This window comes from Salmo trutta, chromosome 31 (genome assembly GCF_901001165.1).
Source record: "Salmo trutta chromosome 31, fSalTru1.1, whole genome shotgun sequence".
Lineage (NCBI taxonomy): Eukaryota > Metazoa > Chordata > Actinopteri > Salmoniformes > Salmonidae > Salmo > Salmo trutta.
The window spans coordinates 26,201,886-26,226,778 of record NC_042987.1 but is presented as its reverse complement, the minus strand read 5'-3'; the positions used below and the strand labels follow the sequence as shown (position 1 = coordinate 26,226,778).

The window sequence follows — 24,893 nt, the reverse complement described above, 5'->3', positions numbered from 1 at the left end:
GGGAATGATTTTCACTTTTCGCACCAAAGTACGTTCATCTCTAGGAGACAGAACGCATCTCCTTCCTGAGCAGTATGACAGCTGCATGATCCCATGGTGTTTATACTTGCGTACTATTGTTTGTACAGATAAACGTGGTACCTTCAGGCATTTGGAAATTGCTCCCAAGGATGAACCAGACTTGTGGTGGTCAACAATTATTTTTCTGAGGTCTTGGTTGATTTCTTTTGATTTTCCCATGATGTCAAGCAAAGAGGCACTGAGTTTGAAGGTAGGCCTTGAAATACATCCACAGTTACACCTCCAATTGACTCAAATTATGTCAATTAGTCTATCAGAAGCTTCTAAAGCCATGACATCATTTTATGGAATTTTCCTATCTGTTTAAAGGCACAGTCAACTTAGTGTATGTAAACTTCTGACCCACTAGAATTGTGATACAGTGAAATATAAGTGAAATAATCTGTCTGTAAACAATTGTTGGAAAAATTACTTGTGTCATGCACAAAGTATATGTCATAACTGACTTGCCAAAACTATAGTTTGTTAACAAGAAATTTGTGGAGTGGTTGAAAAACGACTCCAACCTAAGTGTATGTAAACTTCCGACTTCAACTGTATATATAAACGGACAAGCATGTTTTCGTTTTGAGGTTCAAGAATTTTAGCAGTTTTTAACTAATACAGATTGGTATACGTGTAAAAAGAAAGAAAAGCTATCCGCCAGAGCAGAGTTGCATGTTTTTTCGTTGGAGTAGCTGTGGCACATGTTCCAAACTTCAGATAGGTCAACAGGCACTAAAGTGAGGATAGGAGCACGGCTCAGAAATCAAATTATGACTGAGGAGAAACGATATTCCTCCGCCCCAGGGACATCGATGTCTTTTATAACTAGCTACATAGATCATATAAGGGCAGCAGGATGCTGCTCCCTCTGACCCGGGAGATTCGGTTGTCCTCAAGGCCTACTCTCACCGCCTTTGACCGAGCTGTCATGAGCTGACAGTAATGGGGTACCCAAGGCTATTATGGTTACCCTTACACCACTGAAGACACTGAACTAGGCTAAAAACCAACTGCTCTGCCGATTCATTGTAAAACACATCAATTTTTATATATTATTTCTGCATTTGCAACTTCATAGACCAAATTCAACAAGAATGTTATTGTCGTTTCCACTGGGATTTCTAAACGTTCTCTGTGAGCCAAGAACGCATGTCAAATGATAGGCAAAATCTGACCATGCTGAGAGGGGAGAAAATAATACGACGGGAAAGGGAATCTACTATCACAGTGGGCCATGCGCGAACGCTTGATTTTATTTCAAATCAAATTGTATTGGTGACATACACATGGTTAGCAGGTGTTAATGCGAGTGTAGCGAAATGCTTGTGCTTCTAGTTCCAACAGTGCAGTAATATCTAACAAGTAATCTAACAAATTTACAATGACTACTTTATACACACACAATGTAAGGGGATGGAATAAGAATACGTGCATATACATATATGGATGTGCGATGGTCATGCGGCATAGGCAAGATGCAATAGATGGTATAAAATACAGTATATATATAAGAGATGAGTAATATAGGGTATGTAAACGTTATTAAAGTGCCATTATTTAATGTGACTAGTGATACCATTATTTTATCCATTTATTAAAGTGGCCAGTGATTTGAGTTTGTTTGTTGGCATACAGATTTGCGTCAAAGGCCACGGTGAAATGAGATATGATATGAGTCTCGTGTTACGGACTCAGGAGGAGGCGCTAAAGGTAGAACTGAAAACACACGTTGTTCGCCCGTTACTCAAAATTCTAGGTCTTTATGTTATTTTTCCCCCTATCCTGGTTGCTTCTTTCTAAGCATCGCTATAGCTGTACGTGGTGCAAATGGATTACGTATGTTCTCAAGCACATCTCCACAATCCTGCTAGATGCAACTGATGTTAATTATCTTGACTGATAGTCTAAGGGTTCGCCTTTCGCCATCTCGGTTTGGTTTGTAAACTCAGATCATATGGGGTCACTTAGGGGTTGAAATCAGACCAGAGTTTTTGCTCTGAACATATTAGCTTGATGCTCTCAATGGATCACTTCCCAAGGCAATGGCATAGGAAAGCCACTCAGGCCATCCTTTGAATAGGAGCATGTAACTTTGGGCTTGATTATGCCCAACTCAAGCCTATGACATAAGTTACCAAACCATGAAAAACAGCCCCAGACCATTATTCCTCCTCCACCAAACTTTACAGTTGGCACAATGCATTTGTGCAGGTAGCGTTTTCTTGGCATTTGCAAAACCCAAATTCGTGCTTCTGACTGCCAGATGGTGAAGCTGATTTTATCCCTCCAGAGAACGCGTTTCCACTGCTGCAGAGTCCAATGGCGGCGAGCTTTACATCACTCCAGCCGATGCTTGGTGTTGTGCATGGTGATCTTAGGCTTGTGCGCGGTTGCTCAGCCATGGAAACCCATTTCATGAAGCTCCCAACGAACAGTTATTGTGACGACTTTGCTTCCGGAGGCAGTTTGAAACTCAGTAGTGTGTGTTGCAACCGAGGACAGATAGTTTTTACGCGTTACAAGCTTCAGGCCTACCACTTCGCAGCTGAGCCATTGTTGCTCCTAGACATTTCCACTTCACAATAAGAGCACTTACAGTTGACCGGTGCAGCTCTAGCAGGGCAGTAATTTGATGAACTGACTTGTTGGAAAAGTGGCATCATGTGATGGTGTCATGTTGAAAGTCATTGAGCTCTTTAGTAGGGCCATTCTACTCCCAATGTCTATGGAGATTACATGGCTGTGTGCTCAATTTTATACACCTGTCAGCAGCGGGTGTGGCTGAACTAGCCGACTCCACTAATTTGAAGGGGTGTCCACATACTTTTGTATATATAGCGTAAGAAAACCATTATTTTGTTGAAATATAATTTGATCTTTGAAAAATTGATTTCACCCAAATTTGCCATTTTAATTTATAGGATTCATATAATATTCAATAATTATACTATCTAACATCAGATTTAGACTAAACTTTTTTCTAACAATGAGTAAGACATGAGGAATCCAAAGAAGTAGTCAAAAGCCATTCAGGGACCCCCACACTCCACGCCAATCTCACCGCAACAAGTATATAGTATCCGTTCTCTACGTTTGACAAATAGTATGGATCTGCAACTCAGATAATTGTTTCTTTGTCCTATGTAATGTATTCTCAGTGAATTTGGTGTTGCTCCCCCCCTCCTGTCCTAAATCATTATATTAGAAGGTTCTGACCACTAGATGGTGCTGTCCCTGCTATTAGGGGATTATCGTTAAAGAAATAGTTCAATCAAATTACACATTTTGGGTTTCTTACCCTCTAAGCAGTCTATGGTCCAGGTACAAACCCAATGCAAGTCAGTAGTCCCCATAATAGCATTTTCGAGCTTCATATCCAAATCATCTATAAGTAACACCATTGAGTTACATAAAACATTTTTAGATACTTTAGGATGATTTGGACATGAAGCATGCTAATATAGGTACCCTTGACTTGTACTGGATTTGTGACACAAATAACTTGCATTTTAAACAATGGCCTTGTGAACAAAACCAAAGCATAGGTTGCTGTCATACCAGAGGGGCAAGCTAGATTTACTCAGGGTTTTCTAAAGATAACCAGCTTCAGTTAGCTTCACATTCCAGCTCAGGCTTCATCCATACCACAAAGGTGAATATTGCTCGTCTGCCTGCCGCTAACTCTAGCAGGCTTGTAACTGCGTGTACATGTTGCACATGGCTAGTCGAACGCCAAACATTGACACAATGCTGAAACATCAATTCATGGGCGAGTCAGTGCCACATTTGAATTTGGGCTGAAATTCAGCAGGCTATGGTGTGTTTTGGTGCAGTAGCGGTGCGTGGGTAATATCACTGAGGAAGCCAAGCCAAGCCAGTAAAAAAGCCATATTATTATGAGTGGGAAAAAAAGTGTGCAAAGCTGTCATCAAGACAAAGGGTGGTCCAAACAACAATGCACTGGCAGCCCAATTCAAGCTACAGTACTGTTTTTAACAGCTTAGTGTTGCATAGGCTTACGTTTTAAGTCATGTAAAAAAAAAATCTGAGTGGTAGATCTCGGCTCGCATTTGACTTGCAAGGGTGTTAACCCTCGCAAGGCTGCCGGCCCAGACGGCATCCCTAGCCGCATCCTCAGATAATGCCCAGACAAGCTGGCTGGAGTGTTTACAGACATATTCAATCTCTCCCTATCCCTGTCTGCTGTCCTCACATGCTTCAAGATGTCCACCATTGTTCCTGTACCCAAGAAAGCAATGGTAACTGAATTAAATGTGCTTTGAGAGACTAGTCAAGGATCATATCACCTCTACCTTACCTGACACCCTAGACCCACTTCAATTTGCTTACCGCCCCAATAGATCCACAGACGATGCAATCGTCATCGCACTGCACACTGCCCTATCCCATCTGGACAAGAGGAATACCTATGTAAGAATGCTGTTCATTGACTATACCTCAGCATTCAACACCATAGTACCCTCCAAGCTCATCCTTAAGCTCAGGGCCCTGGGTCTGAACCCCGCCCTGTGCAATTGGGTCCTGGACTTCCTGACAGGCCGCCCCCAGGTGGTGAAGGTAGGAAAGGACACCTCCACTTCACTGAACTTCAACACAGGGGCCCCACAAGGGTGCGTGCTCAGCCCCCTCCTGTACTCCCTGTTCACCCATGCCTGCGTGGCCACGCACGCCTCCAGCTCAATTATCAAGTTTGCAGACGACACAACGGTAGTAGGCCTGATTACCAACAATGATGAGACAGCCTACAGGGAGGAGGCGAGGGCCCTGGGAGTGTGGTGCCAGGAAAATAACCTGGCACCACAATAACCTGGCATCAACAAAACAAAGGAGCTGAACGTGAACTTCAGGAAACAGCAGAGGGAGCCCCCACCTAACCACATAGACGGGACAGTAGTGGAGAAGGTGGAAAGCTTCAAGTTCCTTGGCGTACACATCACTGACAAACTGAAATGGTTCACCCCCACAGAGAGCGTGGTGAAGAAGGCGCAACAGTGCCTTTTCAACCTCAGGAGGCTGAAGAAATTTGGCTTGGCACCTAAAACCCTCACAAACTTTTACAGATGCACAATTGAGACACAACTGAAAAACAGCTTAAATAGCCATCACTGGCACCTTAGAGGCTGCTGCCCTATATACATAGACTTGGATAGATAATGGAACACTAATCACCTTAATAATGTTTACATATTTTGCATTACTCATCTCATATGTATATACTGTATTCTATTCTATTCTACTGTATTTTAGTCTATGCCGCTCCGACATTGCTCGATGAAATATTTATATATTCTTAATTCCATTCCTTTACTTTGGATGTGTGTGTATTGTGTGTATTGTTGTGAAATTGTTAGATATTACTTGTTAGATATTACTGCACTGTTGGAGCTAGAAACACAGGCATTTCCCTACACCCGCAATAACATCTGCTAAACATGTGTATGTGACCAATCACATTTGATTTGATTTGAGAAAGTGATATTGACTCAGAAAAGGTTGGTGACCACTGGCTGACAGGGTAAGAGAGCCAATATGTCATTTGGGTGAACTATCCCATTAACACACGATGGGGGGTGGGGGGGCTTTAAAAGGTAATCACCTAATAGCAGGAACAGCACCATCTAGTGGTCAGAACCTGGTAACATTAAGATGTTGGATGAGACATAAATCCAACAACTTAAATGACTAATTTCTCTGAACAGGGGAAAAAAGCATCACCAAATTCACTGAGAATACATTACATAGGATGAAGAAACAATACTCTGAGCTGCAGCTCCATTCTACTTGTCAAACATAGAGAACTGATACTCATTGTTTGGGTGGGATTGGCTTGGTGGATTCCGTGGGGGGCTTTTGACCATTTCTTTGGATTCCTCATGTCTAACTCATTGTTAGAGAAAAGTTTGGCCCAAATCAGATGTTACGTATTATATTTATTCAACATTATATGAATCCTGTAGATTAAAATGGCTAATTTGGGTGCAGTCAATTAGTTTAATTTCTCAGAGATTAAATTATATTTCAACAAAATAATGTTGCTGCAATGCTAATCTTATCTGTTTCTAACAACAGAAACGATTTCAGAACAATCTGAGATGTTGGGTGTTGAAATCATCTTTCTTGTGCGTTTTCAGGTGGAACGAGCCTTATATGATTTGGCACCTCAAATGCAATCACTCTTTATGTCTTTATTGTTCTTTATTTCATATGCACATATTAATTGCTGTATAATGATAGCAAGCTGTGACATAACTGTCTAACGCAAACAAACCTCTTATCGTATTGTTGAATAAAATTCCCCTCACATTGTTTCTTTACCCATGCTTGTCTTCATAATATTCAAGATTATATATACAATGATTTAATGGTTTGTCTCTTTCTACATACACACACATGTTCTCACACACATACACACACACTATCTGTTGCACCGGGCAGTTTAAGCATCCCTTATGTTCTGTGGCGTGTGCCATGTAAAAGGCCCCTCTGGAATTTATCCTGATAGGGCCTCACAGGAGAAGATTCTGAATTCTGATGACCCACAGTTCTACATGCCCCCCCCCCCCCGCTCCCCCCCCGATCCCCCCTGATCCCACTCCTGCTTTCAGTTTCTCATTTTTGAATGGTAGAGGGAAAAAAATAACTTTGCAGCAAAAGGTTTTGCGAAATCACTAGCAGGTCCATGAAAAGTTCGTATTGACGTTTTCCTGGCTTTGGCAACTGTCAAAACATCTGCATGCAGCATTGCCTCACAGCCAGCCCACCAGCCAACCCAACTCCAGGGCTCAGAGTCCGCTCTCCTCCTCTCCTCTACTCTTCAAAGTTAAACCGCCCCATTGTCGTTCAAATTCAAGTCAAAATCATCTGCGCTCAATTTCTCCTTCCCTCCTCCTCCTTCGCCCATGAACTCCTCATAAGGGTCCTTCTTCTGTGAACTGTTGACGAATCTCTTGAAGAGGGCGATAGCCAGGAAGGAGTAGAATCCCATGACGAAGAGGATGTAGAAGTAAGCATTGTCGTAGGAAGTTCTGGGGTCCACAGCCGGCTGGCTGGGGGTCAGGATGGGCATGGGGAGGGATGATGATGATGTGGTGTTGAGGTGGTGGACACTGTTGCCACTGTTGGATTCCAGTTCTTCTAGGATGATCTTCCTGCATCGGGAGAGTAGGGCAAGAAGCAGGGTTCGGTTCATGGCGAAAGAGATAAAGAGGAGTTTGGAATGAGGCAGAGAGAGAAATACAGATGGAGGGAGAGGAGACGGAGAAAATAAAAATGGTATCCAAAAGTATTCAACGATGGAATGAGAGAGACGGTGAAGAAATATAGTCCTAGAGAGAGAAAGACATTGGAGAAAGATGTGTAGAGACAGATTGAGAAAATGGAAAAATGGAGACACAGAGAGAGGGAGAAGTGACGACACTGAGCCGCATTGGGAAAGGAATGTTGTCCCTAACCTAGCAACTATCTGACACTGGATAAAGAGACATTGCTGAGATAAAGACCACTTACCACCTTTACCAGTAAAAGGCCATGGCAGCTACAGGGCAAAGATACTCTCTGCAAAATATCAGAGAGAGTTCAGTCTCTCAACGAAGTTATAAACATGGTTGAAATGTCATATTGATAAAGTTAATGTCACCAGGCTAAAATAACATACATGCGCCATTGTCTATACAGACAAATCATGTCAGCTCAATTTATCCTTTTCAACTTTTTGCCTTGAATCATAGCTGTGCATAACCCAAAACATATTTTCTCTTTCGCCCTCTTCTCTAAAATCAACTATTTTTCACACCTACCTCCCTCCTTTTCTCTCTCCCTACCTCTCTCCTGAAACACCTCCTCCCCTTCCTTCACTTTTTATTTGAGGGCTTGGAGGCTGCAAGAGACAGGGGTTGTTGTCAGCTCTGGTCAAGTAGTCTACTCATTTGAAAGAGTGTTGGGTCAAGGGTTAAGTTGTCTCCAGTGTGTGGCTGCTTGAGTGGCACTTTGCTTCAGAGGAGGTTTTTCTCCTACTTCCATTGTGGTCAACAAGTTAAGCACTTTAAAAGGAGTTTGCTGAAAGACTTAGAAAACAGTGAAATGATATCTTGCCTTGATCTCTCAACGTTTACCTCAGAGCTCGGACACACAAGAAAACATCAACACACAATCACACAAACACTATTGCAAGTAAATACACTATGTAGGAACACATGCACACATATAGTGGAAGATGTATGAACCAGTGTAGGCTCCTCAGTGGAGGAAGGGGAAGACCATCCTCCTCAGTGATTTTTTATTTTTTTAAGTTAAACATTAAGAAATGTATGCTTTTTAGATAAAATTCTACCAAATATATTCACCTCACCAAATTATTGATTGAAACACACTGTTTTGCAATGAAGGTCTACAGTAGCCTCAACAACACTATGTACATGTGTGCACCATGGTGTAGCCGGAGGACAGCTAGCTCCCGTCCTCCTCTGGGTACATCGACTTCAATACAAAACCTAGGAGGCTCATGGTTCTCACCCCTTTCCATAGACTTGTACAGTAACCATGACAACTTCCAGAGGACGTCCTCCAAACTATCAGAGTTCTAGCAGCATGAAGTGACATGATGTCCACCTAAATCAAAGAATCAGAGAATGAATCTAGTAATGAAAGCATAAGCTACAGCTAGCTAGCAAGGCAGTGCATAAAATGTGGTGAGTAGTTGTCTCAAAGAGAGAGAAAGACAAATTCATATCTTCAAAAATGAAGGAGAAGCAAGAGAGAGAGAGATTTTGTCATTTTTTTCACTTTCAGTTTCACTTACTTAGCTACAAAATGCAGCTAGCTAGTTTAGCCTACTCAAATGCCCTGCTCAAACAGAGGGATGCAATGTTAGCTAGCTGGCTATGACTATCCAACACAAAACTGGAACTCTTCCAAGTCAAGGTAAGCTTTTGGTTTTACAAATGTATTGCCACCGGGGCCAGCTTGTGTAACTGCTAAACTGCTTACTGAATATACACTGTAACTTTACTGCAGGATTGTAGCAGGTTTACTAACGCATTAGTTATATTAGCTATGTTGACTATGACGTTACTTTAGCTAATATGGTGACATCTATGTAGAGGTTATGATATGGTTTGGCTTGGAAAGTATTTTTTCGCCTGGTCACGTACAACTGATGGGTTGTGCATTGAAGTACACAAACGAAAGGAAAAGGTGAGAGGGGATAGCACATAGATGCGAGAAGGAATACAACATGGCTGCTATAAAAGTGAACTGTGTTTATACGTCATCGGGGGTGTATTTATTCCGCAGATTCTGTTGAAAAACGTTTGTTAAATGGAAGCAAATGGAATGAAACGGGGATAAACGTACCTGAATTTGTCCAATAGAAACTCTTGTTTGCAACTGTTGGACTAATGATTACACCCTAGATGCAGGCAAGAGTGTGCAAGGCGGTATTGAATGCGTCACTATCTGTCCATGTGTCACTGTCTGTCACCTGTGCGCCTATGATGTAAACTTTCATTCATAGGCTAGGTTGTGCAACCTCATGATGGGTATAGAGAAAATGAGAGTATCGTGTAGTAGTCTAAACCTATCGATGTTACATTGAACTGGGTGAATGGAATATGAATGACAGTCATCCAATAGGAAATAAGACCAAGACCATGCTCATGGAGAAAGAAAATTGTCCTCCCTCATCTTAAACGGCACCAACCGCCACTGGTATGAATTTATACATGGACACACACAAAAACACACACACACGCACACACACCATATAAAATGAGTGACACTACCAGCTGCAAACACCTGATCCCCAGATCCCCCCTTCACAAAGAGAAAAAAAGAAGGAATGAAGAAGAGAAGAATGAGAGAGTGATAAAAACACCGATATCCATAACTTGTGAAGTGTCAGACAACTGGCTGAGTGTTTTCTTTCTGCCGGGGCGCTGGGATCAGAACATTTAGCCCTCTGAACACCATGTGTGTCACAAATGGTGTCCTATTCCCTACATAGTGCACTACTTTTGACCAGAAACCTTTGGGCCCTGATCAAAAGTAGTGCACAACATAGAGAATAGGGTTCTTTTTGGGACGCAGTTCCAGTCTGAACCCCAATCTGAACCCCAGAGACAGTGGCAGTGACTAATGTCCCAAATTTCTATGGTGTTGTGTTTAGATCGTTTACAGGGAGATCTGCTTTAATCATTATGGGTGTGAAGGGTCCCCCGGGGAGCAGGAATTTGTCCCAAAGCAGTGTTTATGAAAAAGGATATATTTATGAATGAGTCTTTAAAGTGTTGGGGAGCTGCTAGGCTGCAGGGAGAGAATACATGAGAGGATGAGAGCACCAACTGACGGTCCCCCGTCAGTCATGGAGAATGCTTGTTCTTAGGAAGACCACAATTTGGTTTACTTCCTGAAATGACTGGAACTGAAATGGAATTGACCCCAACCCTGGTACGTGCGTGCATGAGTGCGTGCTTACAGGGATGGGGTTGGTGGATGGAAGATTATTTTACTTATTTTCTTGGAAAACAAACATATCCTATTGCAGGGAAAACATTGAACGTTAAACATGGATCTTTGATTGGAAATTTGAAAAGAAAGAAATATTATCTTTGTTCTGAATTTCGGTAAAGATGTGTCATTTTCCAGTAAGTCATCCAGTGGATTGTCACTTGGGACATTGCCATCTTGTCTTGTCTGTGTCATTGCTCTTTTGGCTGCCTTTCCCTTTCCCTTTGTGTAATACAATTACAGTATCTAAATTAAATTTATCTAATGTAGATGTCCTGAATGAGCTAGTAATCTGTTCTCATCAAGTATATTGCCCCAAGTTCAGAACTGGTTCATAGCTTATCCTAACCTCTAGTTAACTCATAGCTAACATTTTCCATTTACATTTCAGTAATTTAGCAGACACTCTTATCTAGAGCGACTTACATTACTCTTAAGAAAAAAAAAATCAATGTCAGTACATAAGATTGTAAAGACAGACACACATTGGTTTGAAATCAATTAAAACACTTCAGCCTGTACACATTTTTTTATGTTTTATTATAAATAGTAAATAGTGCTGCATTTGACACAAGACATATTCCAACAAAAATCATTTTATGCAGTCATAAATGAAAATTATATATGTATACAAAAGAAAAAAGGCAGAAAAATATAGGTGTACAGATGTAGGATCTTAATTTGAGCCAGTTTGATACAGTTGGAAAATACTTCTGCATCAATCGCAAATGTGAATTATTATGTGGATTATAATTAATAGACATTTTTGTAGGGGTTGATACATTTCAAGTCTGAAGTTCCAAAGTGGAAATTATAAACTTCAGAAGCCTTTTTAAAACCAAAAATGCACTACAAGTTTGACATTTCCTGTGTTTAAGATCCTATATCTGTAATTTCCATCGCTGTTTAAGATTTACGGGTCAGCACCACTGAGTGCTAAGACCAGGGATACTAACAGAGGTGGACTGAATAAATACTAAATGAACAGGAGTGGTATGTTTCATCAGGTCCAATTAACACTTGACTGGACTGTGTGACTGGTAGCCTGGTCCCAGATCTGTATGGGCAGAATCTTAACTTGAGTGTATATAACTCTGCAAAAATCGAAGTTACCTGTACATGCATGGATCTTGTGTTAGGATTCTTACTGCTTTAAAAGTGATCTGAGCCTTCCAGCCTTCCAGGCTCCAAAGTGCCCTTTTCAGTGGTGGTATATATTATTATTTTTTTGTCGTAGTTGTTCTGAGTGCGCTCAAATCGGTGGTAAATTCTCACTTATGCTTCAGAACCAAAAAGTTGTGCGTCTTGATTTTTGACCAATGACCAGTCATCAGCATTGGCTCGCAAAGGCAGGCGCGCATATCCAAATTAATGACCAGGACACTTGTTTCATTTCTTCCAGTTCTACGTGGCAAATACAGAGTAGGCCTAAGTTTATCATCCATATAAAATACAGTTTAGCAATCTACTGCTGACTCATATTTGCCAGAACAATAGGCTAGGTGGCGATTTGATTGGTCATTTTCAAATTTCGGATAGGGCTAGTTTGGGTGGCTACTGCTGGCTATATGTCTAAAGATAAGCAGCTGTAACATCGCACTGCCTTCAATATTATGGAATGAAGATATAACAAATTCACCAGAAAATGTTGCAATAGTTGTAACGAAGATCCGGGCTACAGGGCTGACAACGAGCACTTTGCAGGCAGGTTGCCCTCCAAAGTGGCATCATTTTCCATACGATCCTGCAACCTCCTCTACAAGTAGGCCATTTGACTTTGCTTGCTCTGGACTCCAGAGAAGTGACATGACATATCCCTAGTTCATATTGGCTGCAAACATGTATGACTTTCAGCCCCAAATGCAGCTGTAAAAAGCTGTTTATTTCTGTAGCCTTGCGTTTTGAAAATGCGTCACCATTTATGGCTGTAATGACATGCTACATTTGCGCACACGTGCATGTGCGTGCGTCAGGGCTCACGGGTTTTGTAGGCTGAACGCTCCTTTTTGGGGGTCGGGGGGTCAACAAGTATGAAAAACACTGGGATACATGATCGTGGCAACAAATAGAGTTGATTTGGATTTAGTAACGGTAGGCAACAGTATTTCTTACCATCTATTTTGACTGGAATTGTGTGGGTCATTCATTTTAATAAGTGCAGCATTAATTCCAGTTCAAAATAGTTTAGGAAAATACTTTACCCATCAGATTGTGCTGCTTTCGCCTCTTGTAAAAATTGCAGCTGCTGCGGGAATTTCTTTGAGGGGGCACCCTTTTTTTGGTTTGAGGACATGCCCCCCAAAGGGTCTGTGCACTGCCCTGCAAGCAAACCACCTATCTTTGTTTTTCTCAGTACAATATCAATTACAAAAAGAATGTAGTAGGCTAGTTGAGATGTTTCAGATCATTTCATCTGAGGCACTTCTTTGGGTTGAAGCAGCTTCCATCTACAACTGTATGTCTCTGTCTCTCTGTCTCTCTACTATCAACCTAGATGGGTGAAAGACTGAGTCCACTGTCCAGACCTTTACCCCTACAGTCATGTTACAAATCAAATTGATGGCAGTTTTTCTTCTCCTGATAGAACCCATTTCAATTCCCCAAATCATGTGAAATAATACAATGTATCAGTGTACAGTATAAGACATTTCCCTAAGACATTGTGAGTGCCATAAATAAAGCATTGTGGCTGAGTGAGCGGTGTGCCTATTGCAGGTCCATAGATAGATCACCGTTAACCTCAGGATCGTGCCTTAAAACCTTATTTTCCTCCCATCACATTGGCCTTGAAGGCGCATCCATGGAAGAAAAACAGCTTACAAGTCCTCTCCCACTCTCTGCCACTTATTACAAATCAAAGGCAGAATCTTGACTGAGTGAATTTTGTTTATTCACCCTTTTTTCGTTTATCCTCTGCCTCACCTCCTCTTCTCCTTCTCTCCATTTATTTTTCTCTTCAAGCATGGAGAGCGAGGCGTGCTTGGTTTTCAGAGCATGACGTGAAGTGCGAGTGGGGCGAGAGCCAGGTAACTGGAGAGGGCTCCCCCTTTGGTTCTGATTATCCCATTGAGACTCCCCCAACCCTCACATCCCCAACCAGGGTACCCCATCCCAACCCGAATCCCAAAACAACCCCCCTCCGTCCATTTCTCTGGTTTGTCCCTTCTCCTCAGGGGCTGGGTAGGGAATAGGCAGAGGAAGGGGGGAAGGAGGGATTTCTCCGGAGTTGACTGTCAGGTTGGCCAGAGATCTCGTCCACTCCTGGCCATGTTGGGGTTTCAGATAATGAAAGGCACCTGAGAGAGAGCGAGAGAGAAAGAGAGAGATAAGGATAAAGAGAACGAGAGAAGGATAAAGTGAGCGAGAGAGAAAGAAGGATAGAGAGAGAGAAAGAGGGGGAAGGATAGAGAGAGCGAGAAAGAGAGAGAAAGAAGGATCAAGAGTGAGGGCGAGAAAGAGAGAGAGAGAAAGAAGGATCAAGAGTGAGGGCGAGAAAGAGAGAGAGAGGGGGAAGGATAGAGAGAGGGGGAAGGATAGAGAGAGGGGGAAGGGTTAGAACTGTTCTCCATTGGGTTTCATGTCAGTATCTCAAATCAAACTGTATTTGTCACATGCGCCGAATACAAGTGTAGACCTTACCGTGAAATGCTTACTTACAAACCCTAAAGTAAACTAAAGTAAGAAAATTATACAAAAGAATAACGAGGCTATATACAGGGGGTACCGGTACCGAGTCAGTGTGTGGAGTTACAGGTTAGAGGTCATTTGTACATGTGGGTAGGGGTGAAGTGACTATGCATAGATAATAAACAGCAAGTAGCAGCAGTGTACAAAACAAATGGGGGGGGGGCAGGTAGCCTAGTGGTTAGAGCGTTGGGCCAGTAACCAAATGGTTGCTAGATCGAATCCCCGAGCAGACGAGGTAAAAATCTGCTGTTCTGCCATCAACAAGTTAACCCACTGTTCCTAGGCGTCATTGTAAATAAGAATTTGTTCTTAACTGACTTGCCTAGTTAAATAAAGGTTCAAAAGTAATAGTCCAGTGGCCATTAGATGAATTGTTCTGCAGTCTAATGGCTTGGGGTTAGAAGCTGTTAAGGAGCCTTTTGGTCCTCGACTTGGCGCTCCGTTACCGCTTGCCGTGCGGTAGCAGAGAAAACAGTCTATGACTTGGGTGACTGGAGTCCCTGACAATTTTATGGGCTTTCCTCTAACACCGCCTATTGTATAGGTCCTGGATGGCAGGAAGCTTGGCCCCAGTGATGTACTGGACCGTACGCACTACCCTCTGTAGCGCCTTACGGTCAGATGCCAAGCAGTTCCCATACCGAGCAGTTCCCATACCAGGTGGTGATGCAACCGGTCAGAATGCTCTTAATGGTGCAGCTGTAGAACTTTTTGAGGATCTGAGGACCCATGCCAAATCTTTTCAGTCTCCTGAGGGAGAAAAGGTTTTGTTGTGCCCTCTTCACGACTGTCTTGGTGTGTTTGGACCATGATAGATCATTGGTGATGTGGACACCAAGGAACTTGAAACTCTCGACCCGCTCCACTACAGCCCCGTTGATGTTTATGGGGGCCTGTTCGGCCCACCTTTTCCTGTAGTCCACGATCAGCTCCTTTGTCTCGCTCACATTTAGGGAGAGGTTGTTGTCCTTGCACCACACTGCCAGTTCTCTGACCTCCTCCCTATAGGCTGTCTCATCATTGTCGGTGATCAGGCCTTCCACTGTTGTGACGTCAGCAAACTTAATGTTGGAGTCGTGTTTGGCCTGTCGTGGGTGAACAGGGAGTACAGGAGGGGACTAAGTACACACTCCTGAGGAGCCCCAGTGTTGAGGATCAGCGTGGCAGACGTGTTGTTGCCTACCCTTACCACCTGGGGGCGGCCCGTCAGGAAGTTCAGGATCCAGTTGCAGAGGGAGGTGTTTAGTCCCAGGGTCCTTAGCTTAGTGATGAGCTTTGTTTGCACAATGGTGTTGAACGCTGAGCTGTAGTCAATGAACAGCATTCTCACATAGGTGTTCCTTTTTCCAGGTGGGAAAGGGCAGTGAGGAGTGCGATTGAGATTGCGTCATCTGTGGATCTGTTGGGGCGGTATGTGAATTGGAGTGGGTCTAGGGTATCTGGGAGGATGCTGTTGATGTGAGGCATGACCAGCCTTTCAAAGCACTTCATGGCTACCGACGTGAGTGCTACGGGGCAGTAATCATTTAGGCAGGTTACCTTCGCTTCCTTGGGCACAGGGACTATGGTGGTCTGCTTGAAACATGTAGATATTACAGACTCAGTCAGGGAGGTTGAAAATGTCAGTGAAGACACTTGGTCCGTTCATGCCAGTTGGTCTACGCATGCTTTGAGTACACATCCTGGTAATCCGTCTGGCCCCGCAGCTTTGTGAATGTTGACCTGTTTAAAGGTCTTGCTCACATCGGCTACCGAGACCGTTATCACACAGTCATCCAGAACAGCTGTTGCTCTCGTGCATGCTTCAGTGTTGCTTGCCTCTAAGCGAGCATAAAAGTAATTTATCTCATCTGGTAGGCTCGCATCACTGGGCAGCTCGCACCTGAGATTCCCTTTGTAGTCCGTAATAGTTTTCAAGCCCTGCCAAATCCGACAAGAGTCAATAATACTGTATTGACGCTTGCTTGTTTGATGGTTTGTCGGAGGGCTAGCGGGATTTCTTGTAGGCGTCCGGATTAGTGTCCCGCTCCTTGAAAGCGGCAGCTCTAGCCTTTAGCTCGATGCGGATATTGCCTGTAATCCATAGCTTCTGGTTGGGATATGTACATACGGTCACTGTGGGGACGACGTCGGTGCACTTATTGATGAAGCCGATGACTGAGGTGGTATACTCCTCAGTGCCATTGGATGAATCCCTGAAAATATTCCAGTCTGTGCAAGCAAAACAGTCCCGTAGCGTAGCATCCACGTCATCTGGTCACTTCCGTATTGAGCGAGTCACTGGTACTTACTGCTTTAGTTTTTGCTTGTAAGCAGGAATCATGAGGATAGTATTATGGTCAGATTTGCCAAATGGACAGCGGGGGAGAGCTTTGTATGCATCTCTGTTTGTGGAGCAAAGGTGGTCTAGTTTTTTCCCCTCTGGTTGCACATGTGACATGCTGGTAAAAATTTGGTAAAACTGATTTAAGTTTGCCTGCATTGAAGTCCCCAGCCACTAGGAGCGTCTCTTCTGGGTGAGGTTTTTTTTGTTTGCTTATGGTCTTTTAGAGATGGTTGAGTGCGGTCTTAGTGCCAGCATCGGTCTGTGGTGGTAAATAGATGGCTACGAATAACGCAGATGAGATTGCTCTCTTGGTAGATAGTGTGGTCTACAGCTTATCATAAGGTACTCTACCTCAGGCGAGCAATACCTCGAGACTTCTTTAATATTAGACATTGCGCACCAGCTGTTATTGACAAGAAGCAAAAAGACACACACCCCCACCCCTCGTCTTACCAGATGTAGCAATTCTATTCTGCCGGTGCATTGAAAATATCCCTCCAGCTCTATATTATCAGTGTCGTCATTCAGCCACGACTCGGTGAAACATAAGATATTACAGTTCTTAATGTCCTGTTGGTAGGATAATCGTAGGCAGTGTCTACCTCCTGTGTCAGAATAACATCATGTCAGTATCTACCTCCTGTGTCAGGGTAACATGTCAGTGTCTACCTCCTGTGTCAGAATAACATCATGTCAGTATCTACCTCCTGTGTCAGAATAACATCATGTCAGTATCTACCTCCTGTGTCAGAATAACATCATGTCAGTATCTACCTCCTGTGTCAGGGTAACATCATGTCAGTATCTACCTCCTGTGTCAGAATAACATCATGTCAGTATCTACCTCCTGTGTCAGAATAACATCATGTCAGTATCTACCTCCTGTGTCAGGGTAACATCATGTCAGTATCTACCTCCTGTGTCAGGGTAACATGTCAGTGTCTACCCCCTGTGTCAGGGTAACATCATGTCAGTATCTACCTCCTGTGTCAGGGTAACATCATGTCAGTATCTACCTCCTGTGTCATGGTAACATCATGTCAGTATCTACCTCCTGTGTCAGAATAACATCATGTCAGTATCTACCTCCTGAGTCAGAATAACATCATGTCAGTATCTACCTCCTGTGTCAGAATAACATCATGTCAGTATCTACCTCCTGTGTCAGGGTAACATCATGTCAGTATCTACCTCCTGTGTCAGAATAACATAATGTCAGTATCTACCTCCTGTGTCAGGGTAACATCATGTCAGTATCTACCTCCTGTGTCAGAATAACATCATGTCAGTATCTACCTCCTGTGTCAGGGTAACATGTCAGTGTCTACCTCCTGTGTCAGAATAACATCATGTCAGTATCTACCTCCTGTGTCAGAATAACATCATGTCAGTATCTACCTCCTGTGTCAGAATAACATCATGTCAGTATCTACCTCCTGTGTCAGAATAACATCATGTCAGTATCTACCTCCTGTGTCAGAATAACATCATGTCAGTATCTACCTCCTGTGTCAGAATAACATCATGTCAGTATCTACCTCCTGTGTCAGAATAACATCACGTCAGTATCTACCTCCTGTGTCAGAATAACATCACGTCAGTATCTACCTCCTGTGTCAGAATAACATCACGTCAGTATCTACCTCCTGTGTCAGAATAACATCATGTCAGTATCTACCTCCTGTGTCAGAATAACATCATGTCAGTATCTACCTCCTGTGTCAGGGTAACATCATGTCAGTATCTACCTCCTGTGTCAGGGTAACATCATGTCAGTATCTACCTCCTGTGTCAGGGTAACATCATGTCAGTATCTACCTCCTGTGTCAGGGTAACATCATGTCAGTATCTACCTCCTGTGTCAGGGTAACATGTCAGTATCTACCTCCTGTGTCAGAATAACATCATGTCAGTATCTACCTCCTGTGTCAGAATAACATCATGTCAGTATCTACCTCCTGTGTCAGAATAACATCATGTCAGTATCCACCTCCTGTGTCAGGGTAACATGTCTGATGTGTGAGAGGGTTAAATAGTGGGTGAAGGTGTTGAAGAGAGCAGTAAGAGTTGGAGAGAATGGTGGATGTAAGGAAGAGGGCGAGAGAGTAAAAGAGAGGCAAATCTGGCGCTTTCCCCTTTGGCTGGGCTGTACTGTACTGGGGAGAGTTAGAGTTGGCCTGCCTGCCCTGGCTACGTTGGTCCTGGCTGTGGCTCTGCTCCAGTGATCAATAACAACTCAGACTGCATCTGACCTCCACAGGGACACATGTTTCCAATCCCTGCATGCCAGAGGCCATTTCACTCCCCGTTAAAAAGACCCCCTCTCAACCCTACCTTCCACCCAACTCTCTCTTACCAACAACCCCCTACCCCTGCCCTCACGAGTTGCTTGCACATGGGTCCCGAGCTTGGACCTCCCAAAAATTAATGACATCAAGATGCCGCTACTGACGGGCCAATCAACATGTGGTAGTGTGCCTCACCCCACCCCACTAACTCTCCCTCCTCCTCCTCCGCCTGTCAAACATGCTTTGGGGAAGCCGCTCCTTTGATTTGGGGAGGTATCTTCGTTACCTAGGGGTCATTACATGGCTAGGTGAACGAGCGGAGGGTTTGATGGTCCAGCTCATCATACAGGTTCGTGAAAGGTCACAGGCTGATGGTTATGGGGGAGAGAGGCCAACCGACATACTTCTGTATCTGGCCATGTAGATATATGGTGTGGGTAAATGCTCACAGGTAATAGTAATGGAAACTGAAGTGCCCCCTCGACTACTAACCGGGTCTTTGACACACGTGTAATGTCGCCGCCTGATTTGTTGGCCTTTGCAATTAACGTAGGTTATTATTCTGAAAATCTAAACCTTGAGTATGGTCTTTAATCATGGGAGATTGTATACGGGTATGTAGAAATGAATGGAGTTACCTTTAATGCTAATCTAATGTGTCTTTCATAAAGATATTTTAGCAGACATTATTTTCAGAATGAGTTACGATCAATGCATTCAAACAAAAAAGTGGCTAAAATAACCACACACAAAAACATATATTTTTTCAAATTCCTAACAGTCCCAGAGCTACAATAAACCATGTTACTGTCAGTCCCAGAGCTACAATAAACCATGTTACTGTCAGTCCCAGAGCTACAATAAACCATGTTACTGTCAGTCCCAGAGCTACAATAAACCATGTTACTGTCAGTCCCAGAGCTACAATAAACCATGTTACTGTCAGTCCCAGAGCTACAATAACCATGTTACTGTCAGTCCCAGAGCTACAATAAACCATGTTACTGTCAGTCCCAGAGCTACAATAAACCATGTTACTGTCAGTCCCAGAGCTACAATAAACCATGTTACTGTCAGTCCCAGAGCTACAATAAACCATGTTACTGTCAGTCCCAGAGCTACAATAACCATGTTACTGTCAGTCCCAGAGCTACAATAAACCATGTTACTGTCAGTCCCAGAGCTACAATAAACCATGTTACTGTCAGTCCCAGAGCTACAATAAACCATGTTACTGTCAGTCCCAGAGCTACAATAAACCATGTTACTGTCAGTCCCAGTGCTACAATAAACCATGTTACTGTCAGTCCCAGAGCTACAATAAACCATGTTACTGTCAGTCCCAGAGCTACAATAAACCATGTTACTGTCAGTCCCAGAGCTACAATAAACCATGTTACTGTCAGTCCCAGAGCTACAATAAACCATGTTACTGTCAGTCCCAGAGCTACAATAAACCATGTTACTGTCAGTCCCAGAGCTACAATAAACCATGTTACTGTCAGTCCCAGAGCTACAATAAACCATGTTACTGTCAGTCCCAGAGCTACAATAAACCATGTTACTGTCAGTCCCAGAGCTACAATAAACCATGTTACTGTCAGTCCCAGAGCTACAATAAACCATGTTACTGTCAGTCCCAGTGCTACAATAAACCATGTTACTGTCAGTCCCAGAGCTACAATAAACCATGTTACTGTCAGTCCCAGAGCTACAATAAACCATGTTACTGTCAGTCCCAGAGCTACAATAAACCATGTTACTGTCAGTCCCAGAGCTACAATAAACCATGTTACTGTCAGTCCCAGAGCTACAATAAACCATGTTACTGTCAGTCCCAGAGCTACAATAAACCATGTTACTGTCAGTCCCAGAGCTACAATAAACCATGTTACTGTCAGTCCCAGAGCTACAATAAACCATGTTACTGTCAGTCCCAGTGCTACAATAAACCATGTTACTGTCAGTCCCAGAGCTACAATAAACCATGTTACTGTCAGTCCCAGAGCTACAATAAACCATGTTACTGTCAGTCCCAGAGCTACAATAAACCATGTTACTGTCAGTCCCAGAGCTACAATAAACCATGTTACTGTCAGTCCCAGAGCTACAATAAACCATGTTACTGTCAGTCCCAGAGCTACAATAAACATGTTACTGTCAGTCCCAGAGCTACAATAAACCATGTTACTGTCAGTCCCAGAGCTACAATAAACCATGTTACTGTCAGTCCCAGAGCTACAATAAACCATGTTACTGTCAGTCCCAGTGCTACAATAAACCATGTTACTGTCAGTCCCAGAGCTACAATAAACCATGTTACTGTCAGTCCCAGAGCTACAATAAACCATGTTACTGTCAGTCCCAGAGCTACAATAACCAGGTTACTGTCAGTCCCAGAGCTACATAAACCATGTTACTGTCAGTCCCAGAGCTACAATAAACCATGTTACTGTCAGTCCCAGAGCTACATAACCATGTTACTGTCAGTCCCAGAGCTACAATAAACCATGTTACTGTCAGTCCCAAGCTACCAATAAACCATGTTACTGTCAGTCCCAGAGCTACAATAAACCACTGTTACTGTCAGTCCCAGAGCTACAATAAACCATGTTACTGTCAGTCCCAGAGCTACAATAAACCATGTTACTGTCAGTCCCAGAGCTACAATAACCATGTTACTGTCAGTCCCAGAGCTACAATAAACCATGTTACTGTCAGTCCCAGAGCTACAATAAACCATGTTACTGTCAGTCCCAGAGCTACAATAAACCATGTTACTGTCAGTCCCAGTGCTACAATAAACCATGTTACTGTCAGTCCCAGTGCTACAATAAACCATGTTACTGTCAGTCCCAGAGCTACAATAAACTGTGTTACTGTCAGTCCCAGAGCTACAATAAACCATGTTACTGTCAGTCCCAGAGCTACAATAAACTGTGTTACTGTCAGTCCCAGAGCTACAATAAACCATGTTACTGTCAGTCCCAGAGCTACAATAACCATGTTACTGTCAGTCCCAGAGCTACAATAAACCATGTTACTGTCAGTCCCAGAGCTACAATAAACTGTGTTACTGTCAGTCCCAGAGCTACAATAAACATGTTACTGTCAGTCCCAGTGCTACAGTAAAACATGCTACTGTCAGTCACAGTGCTACAATAAACCATGTTACTGTCAGTCCCAGAGCTACAATAAACCATGTTACTGTCAGTCCCAGAGCTACAATAAACCATGTTACTGTCAGTCCCAGAGCTACAATAACCATGTTACTGTCAGTCCCAGAGCTACAATAAACCATGTTACTGTCAGTCCCAGAGCTACAATAAACCATGTTACTGTCAGTCCCAGAGCTACAATAACCATGTTACTGTCAGTCCCAGAGCTACAATAAACATGTTACTGTCAGTCCCAGTGCTACAGTAAAACATGCTACTGTCAGTCACAGTGCTACAGTAAAACATGCTACTGTCAGTCACAGTGCTACAGTAAAACATGTTACTAACAGTCACAGTGCTACAATAAACAGTACATAATATTCCTAGTTTAAAAACCCACCTTGCTCTGTCCGTACTGTCCGTACTGGTAGGAGGGGTGGTGTTCCATGGCGTAGGCTGGCGAGCTGTAGGTGGGTGGGCAGTAGGACTGGGAGCTGGGCATGGTGGGCATGCTGGTCAGGCCTGGCAGACCCTCCAAGCCCCGTTGGGAGCCGTGGCAGCTGGCCGCCATGCCAACCCCGGGCTCCAGCCCTCCGGTCAGGGGAGAGAGGGCAAAGTCACTCTGATGGCTGGGCTGGTGGGGCACTCCTCCTGGGTTCAACAGCCCCATTACCTGGTGAGACAGAGGAGAGAATGGAGTGAGGTGTGATAGAGTAGAATAGAGTAGTGTAAATGAGGGTAGAGTAGGGTAGGGTAGAGTACAGTACAGTACAGTAGGGTAGGGTAGAGTAGGGAAGGGCAGAGTAGTGTAGTGTAGTGTAGTGTAGGGTAGGGTAGAGTTGAGTAGGGTAGGGTAGGGTAGAGTTGAGTAGGGTAGGGTAGGGTAGGGTGAGTAGAGTAGAGTAGTGTGGAGTAGGGTAGGGTGAGTAGAGTAGAGTAAACTAGGGTGAGTAGAGTAGGGTATAGTAGGGTAGTGTAGAGTAGGGTAGGGTGAGTAGAGTAGAGTAGAGTAGGGTGAGTAGAGTAAGTAGAGTAGAGTAGGGTAGGGTGAGTAGAGTAGGGTGAGTAGAGTAGGGTGAGTAGGGTAGAGTAGAGTAGGGTGAGTAGAGTAGGGTGAGTAGAGTAGGGTGAGTAGAGAAGAGTAGGGTAGGGTGAGTAGAGTAGAGTAGAGTAGGGTAGGGTGAGTAGAGTAGGGTAGAGTAGAGTGAGTAGGGTGAGTAGTGTAAGTAGTGTAGGGTAGGGTGAGTAGAGTAGAGTAGAGTGAGTAGAGTAGTGTGAGTAGAGTAGTGTGAGTAGAGTAGGGTGAGTAGAGTAGAGTAAGTAGAGTAAGTAGAGTAGAGTAGGGTGAGTAGAGTAGGGTGAGTAGAGTGAGTAGAGTAGAGTGAGTAGAGTAGTGTGAGTAGAGTAGGGTGAGTAAATTAGTGTGAGTAGATTAGAGTAGAGTAGAGTAGGGTGAGTAGAGTAGAGTAGGGTGAGTAGAGTAGAGTAGGGTGAGTAGAGTAGGGTGAGTAGAGTAGGGTGAGTAGAGTAAGTAGAGTAGAGTGAGTAGAGTAAGTAGAGTAGAGTAGGGTAGGGTGAGTAGGGTAGAGTAGTGTGGAGTAGGATAGGGTGAGTAGAGTAGAGTAGGGTGAGTAGAGTAGAGTGAGTAGAGTAAGTAGAGTAGGGTGAGTAGAGTAGGGTGAGTAGGGTAGGGTGAGTAGAGTAGGGTGAGTAGAGTAGGGTGAGTAGAGTAGAGTAGTGTGGCATAGGGTAGGGTGAGTAGAGTAGGGTGAGTAGAGTAGAGTAGTGTGGCGTAGGGTAGGGTGAGTAGAGTAGGGTGAGTAGAGTAGAGTAGTGTGGCGTAGGGTAGGGTGAGTAGAGTAGGGTGAGTAGAGTAGGGTGAGTAGAGTAGAGTAGTGTGGCGTAGGGTAGGGTGAGTAGAGTAGGGTGAGTAGAGTAAGTAGAGTAGAGTGAGTAGAGTAAGTAGAGTAGAGTAGGGTAGGGTGAGTAGGGTAGAGTAGTGTGGAGTAGGATAGGGTGAGTAGAGTAGAGTAGGGTGAGTAGAGTAGAGTGAGTAGAGTAAGTAGAGTAGGGTGAGTAGAGTAGGGTGAGTAGAGTAGGGTGAGTAGAGTAGGGTGAGTAGAGTAGAGTAGTGTGGCGTAGGGTAGGGTGAGTAGAGTAGGGTGAGTAGAGTAGAGTAGTGTGGCGTAGGGTAGGGTGAGTAGAGTAGGGTGAGTAGAGTAGGGTGAGTAGAGTAGAGTAGTGTGGCGTAGGGTAGGGTGAGTAGAGTAGGGTGAGTAGAGTAGGGTGAGTAGAGTAGAGTAGTGTGGCGTAGGGTAGGGTGAGTAGAGTAGGGTGAGTAGAGTAGGGTGAGTAGAGTAGTGTGGCGTAGGGTAGGGTGAGTAGAGTAGGGTGAGTAGAGTAGTGTGGCGTAGGGTAGGGTGAGTAGGGTAGGGTGAGTAGAGTAGGGTGAGTAGAGTAGGGTGGCGTAGGGTAGGGTGAGTAGAGTAGTGTGGAGTAGAGTAGGGTGAGTAGAGTAGAGTAGTGTGAGTAGAGTAGAGTGAGTAGAGTAAGTAGAGTAGGGTGAGTAGAGTAGAGTGAGTAGAGTAAGTAGAGTAGGGTGAGTAGAGTAGAGTGAGTAGAGTAAGTAGAGTAGGGTGAGTAGAGTAGAGTGAGTAGAGTAAGTAGGGTAGGGTGAGTAGAGTAGGGTGACGGACTTCCGGGTTTTGGAGCGAGTAGTCGTGCTGCACCTCGCAGGTAATATTACATTTCATTACATTACAACGGTTTGATTTGTTTGATCTGAGCAATTTTTTTAGCTAGCTACATAGCTGTCTTTGTATCAAAGATAATTGTGTAGTTTTA

General features: G+C 43.7%; 1 protein-coding gene across 1 annotated transcript in view; it reads right to left on the bottom strand.

Moving 5' to 3' along the window:
• Positions 1–11,114: 11,114 nt before the first annotated feature.
• LOC115169834 (paired box protein Pax-3) overlaps positions 11,115–24,893 on the bottom strand; it is a gene marked incomplete in the record, with an annotated part of 23,485 nt that continues 9,706 nt past the window's right edge. The window contains 2 exon segments of the mRNA XM_029725843.1: positions 11,115–13,886; positions 22,450–22,722. Of these exon segments, the coding sequence (XP_029581703.1) occupies positions 13,869–13,886; positions 22,450–22,722 (291 nt within the window).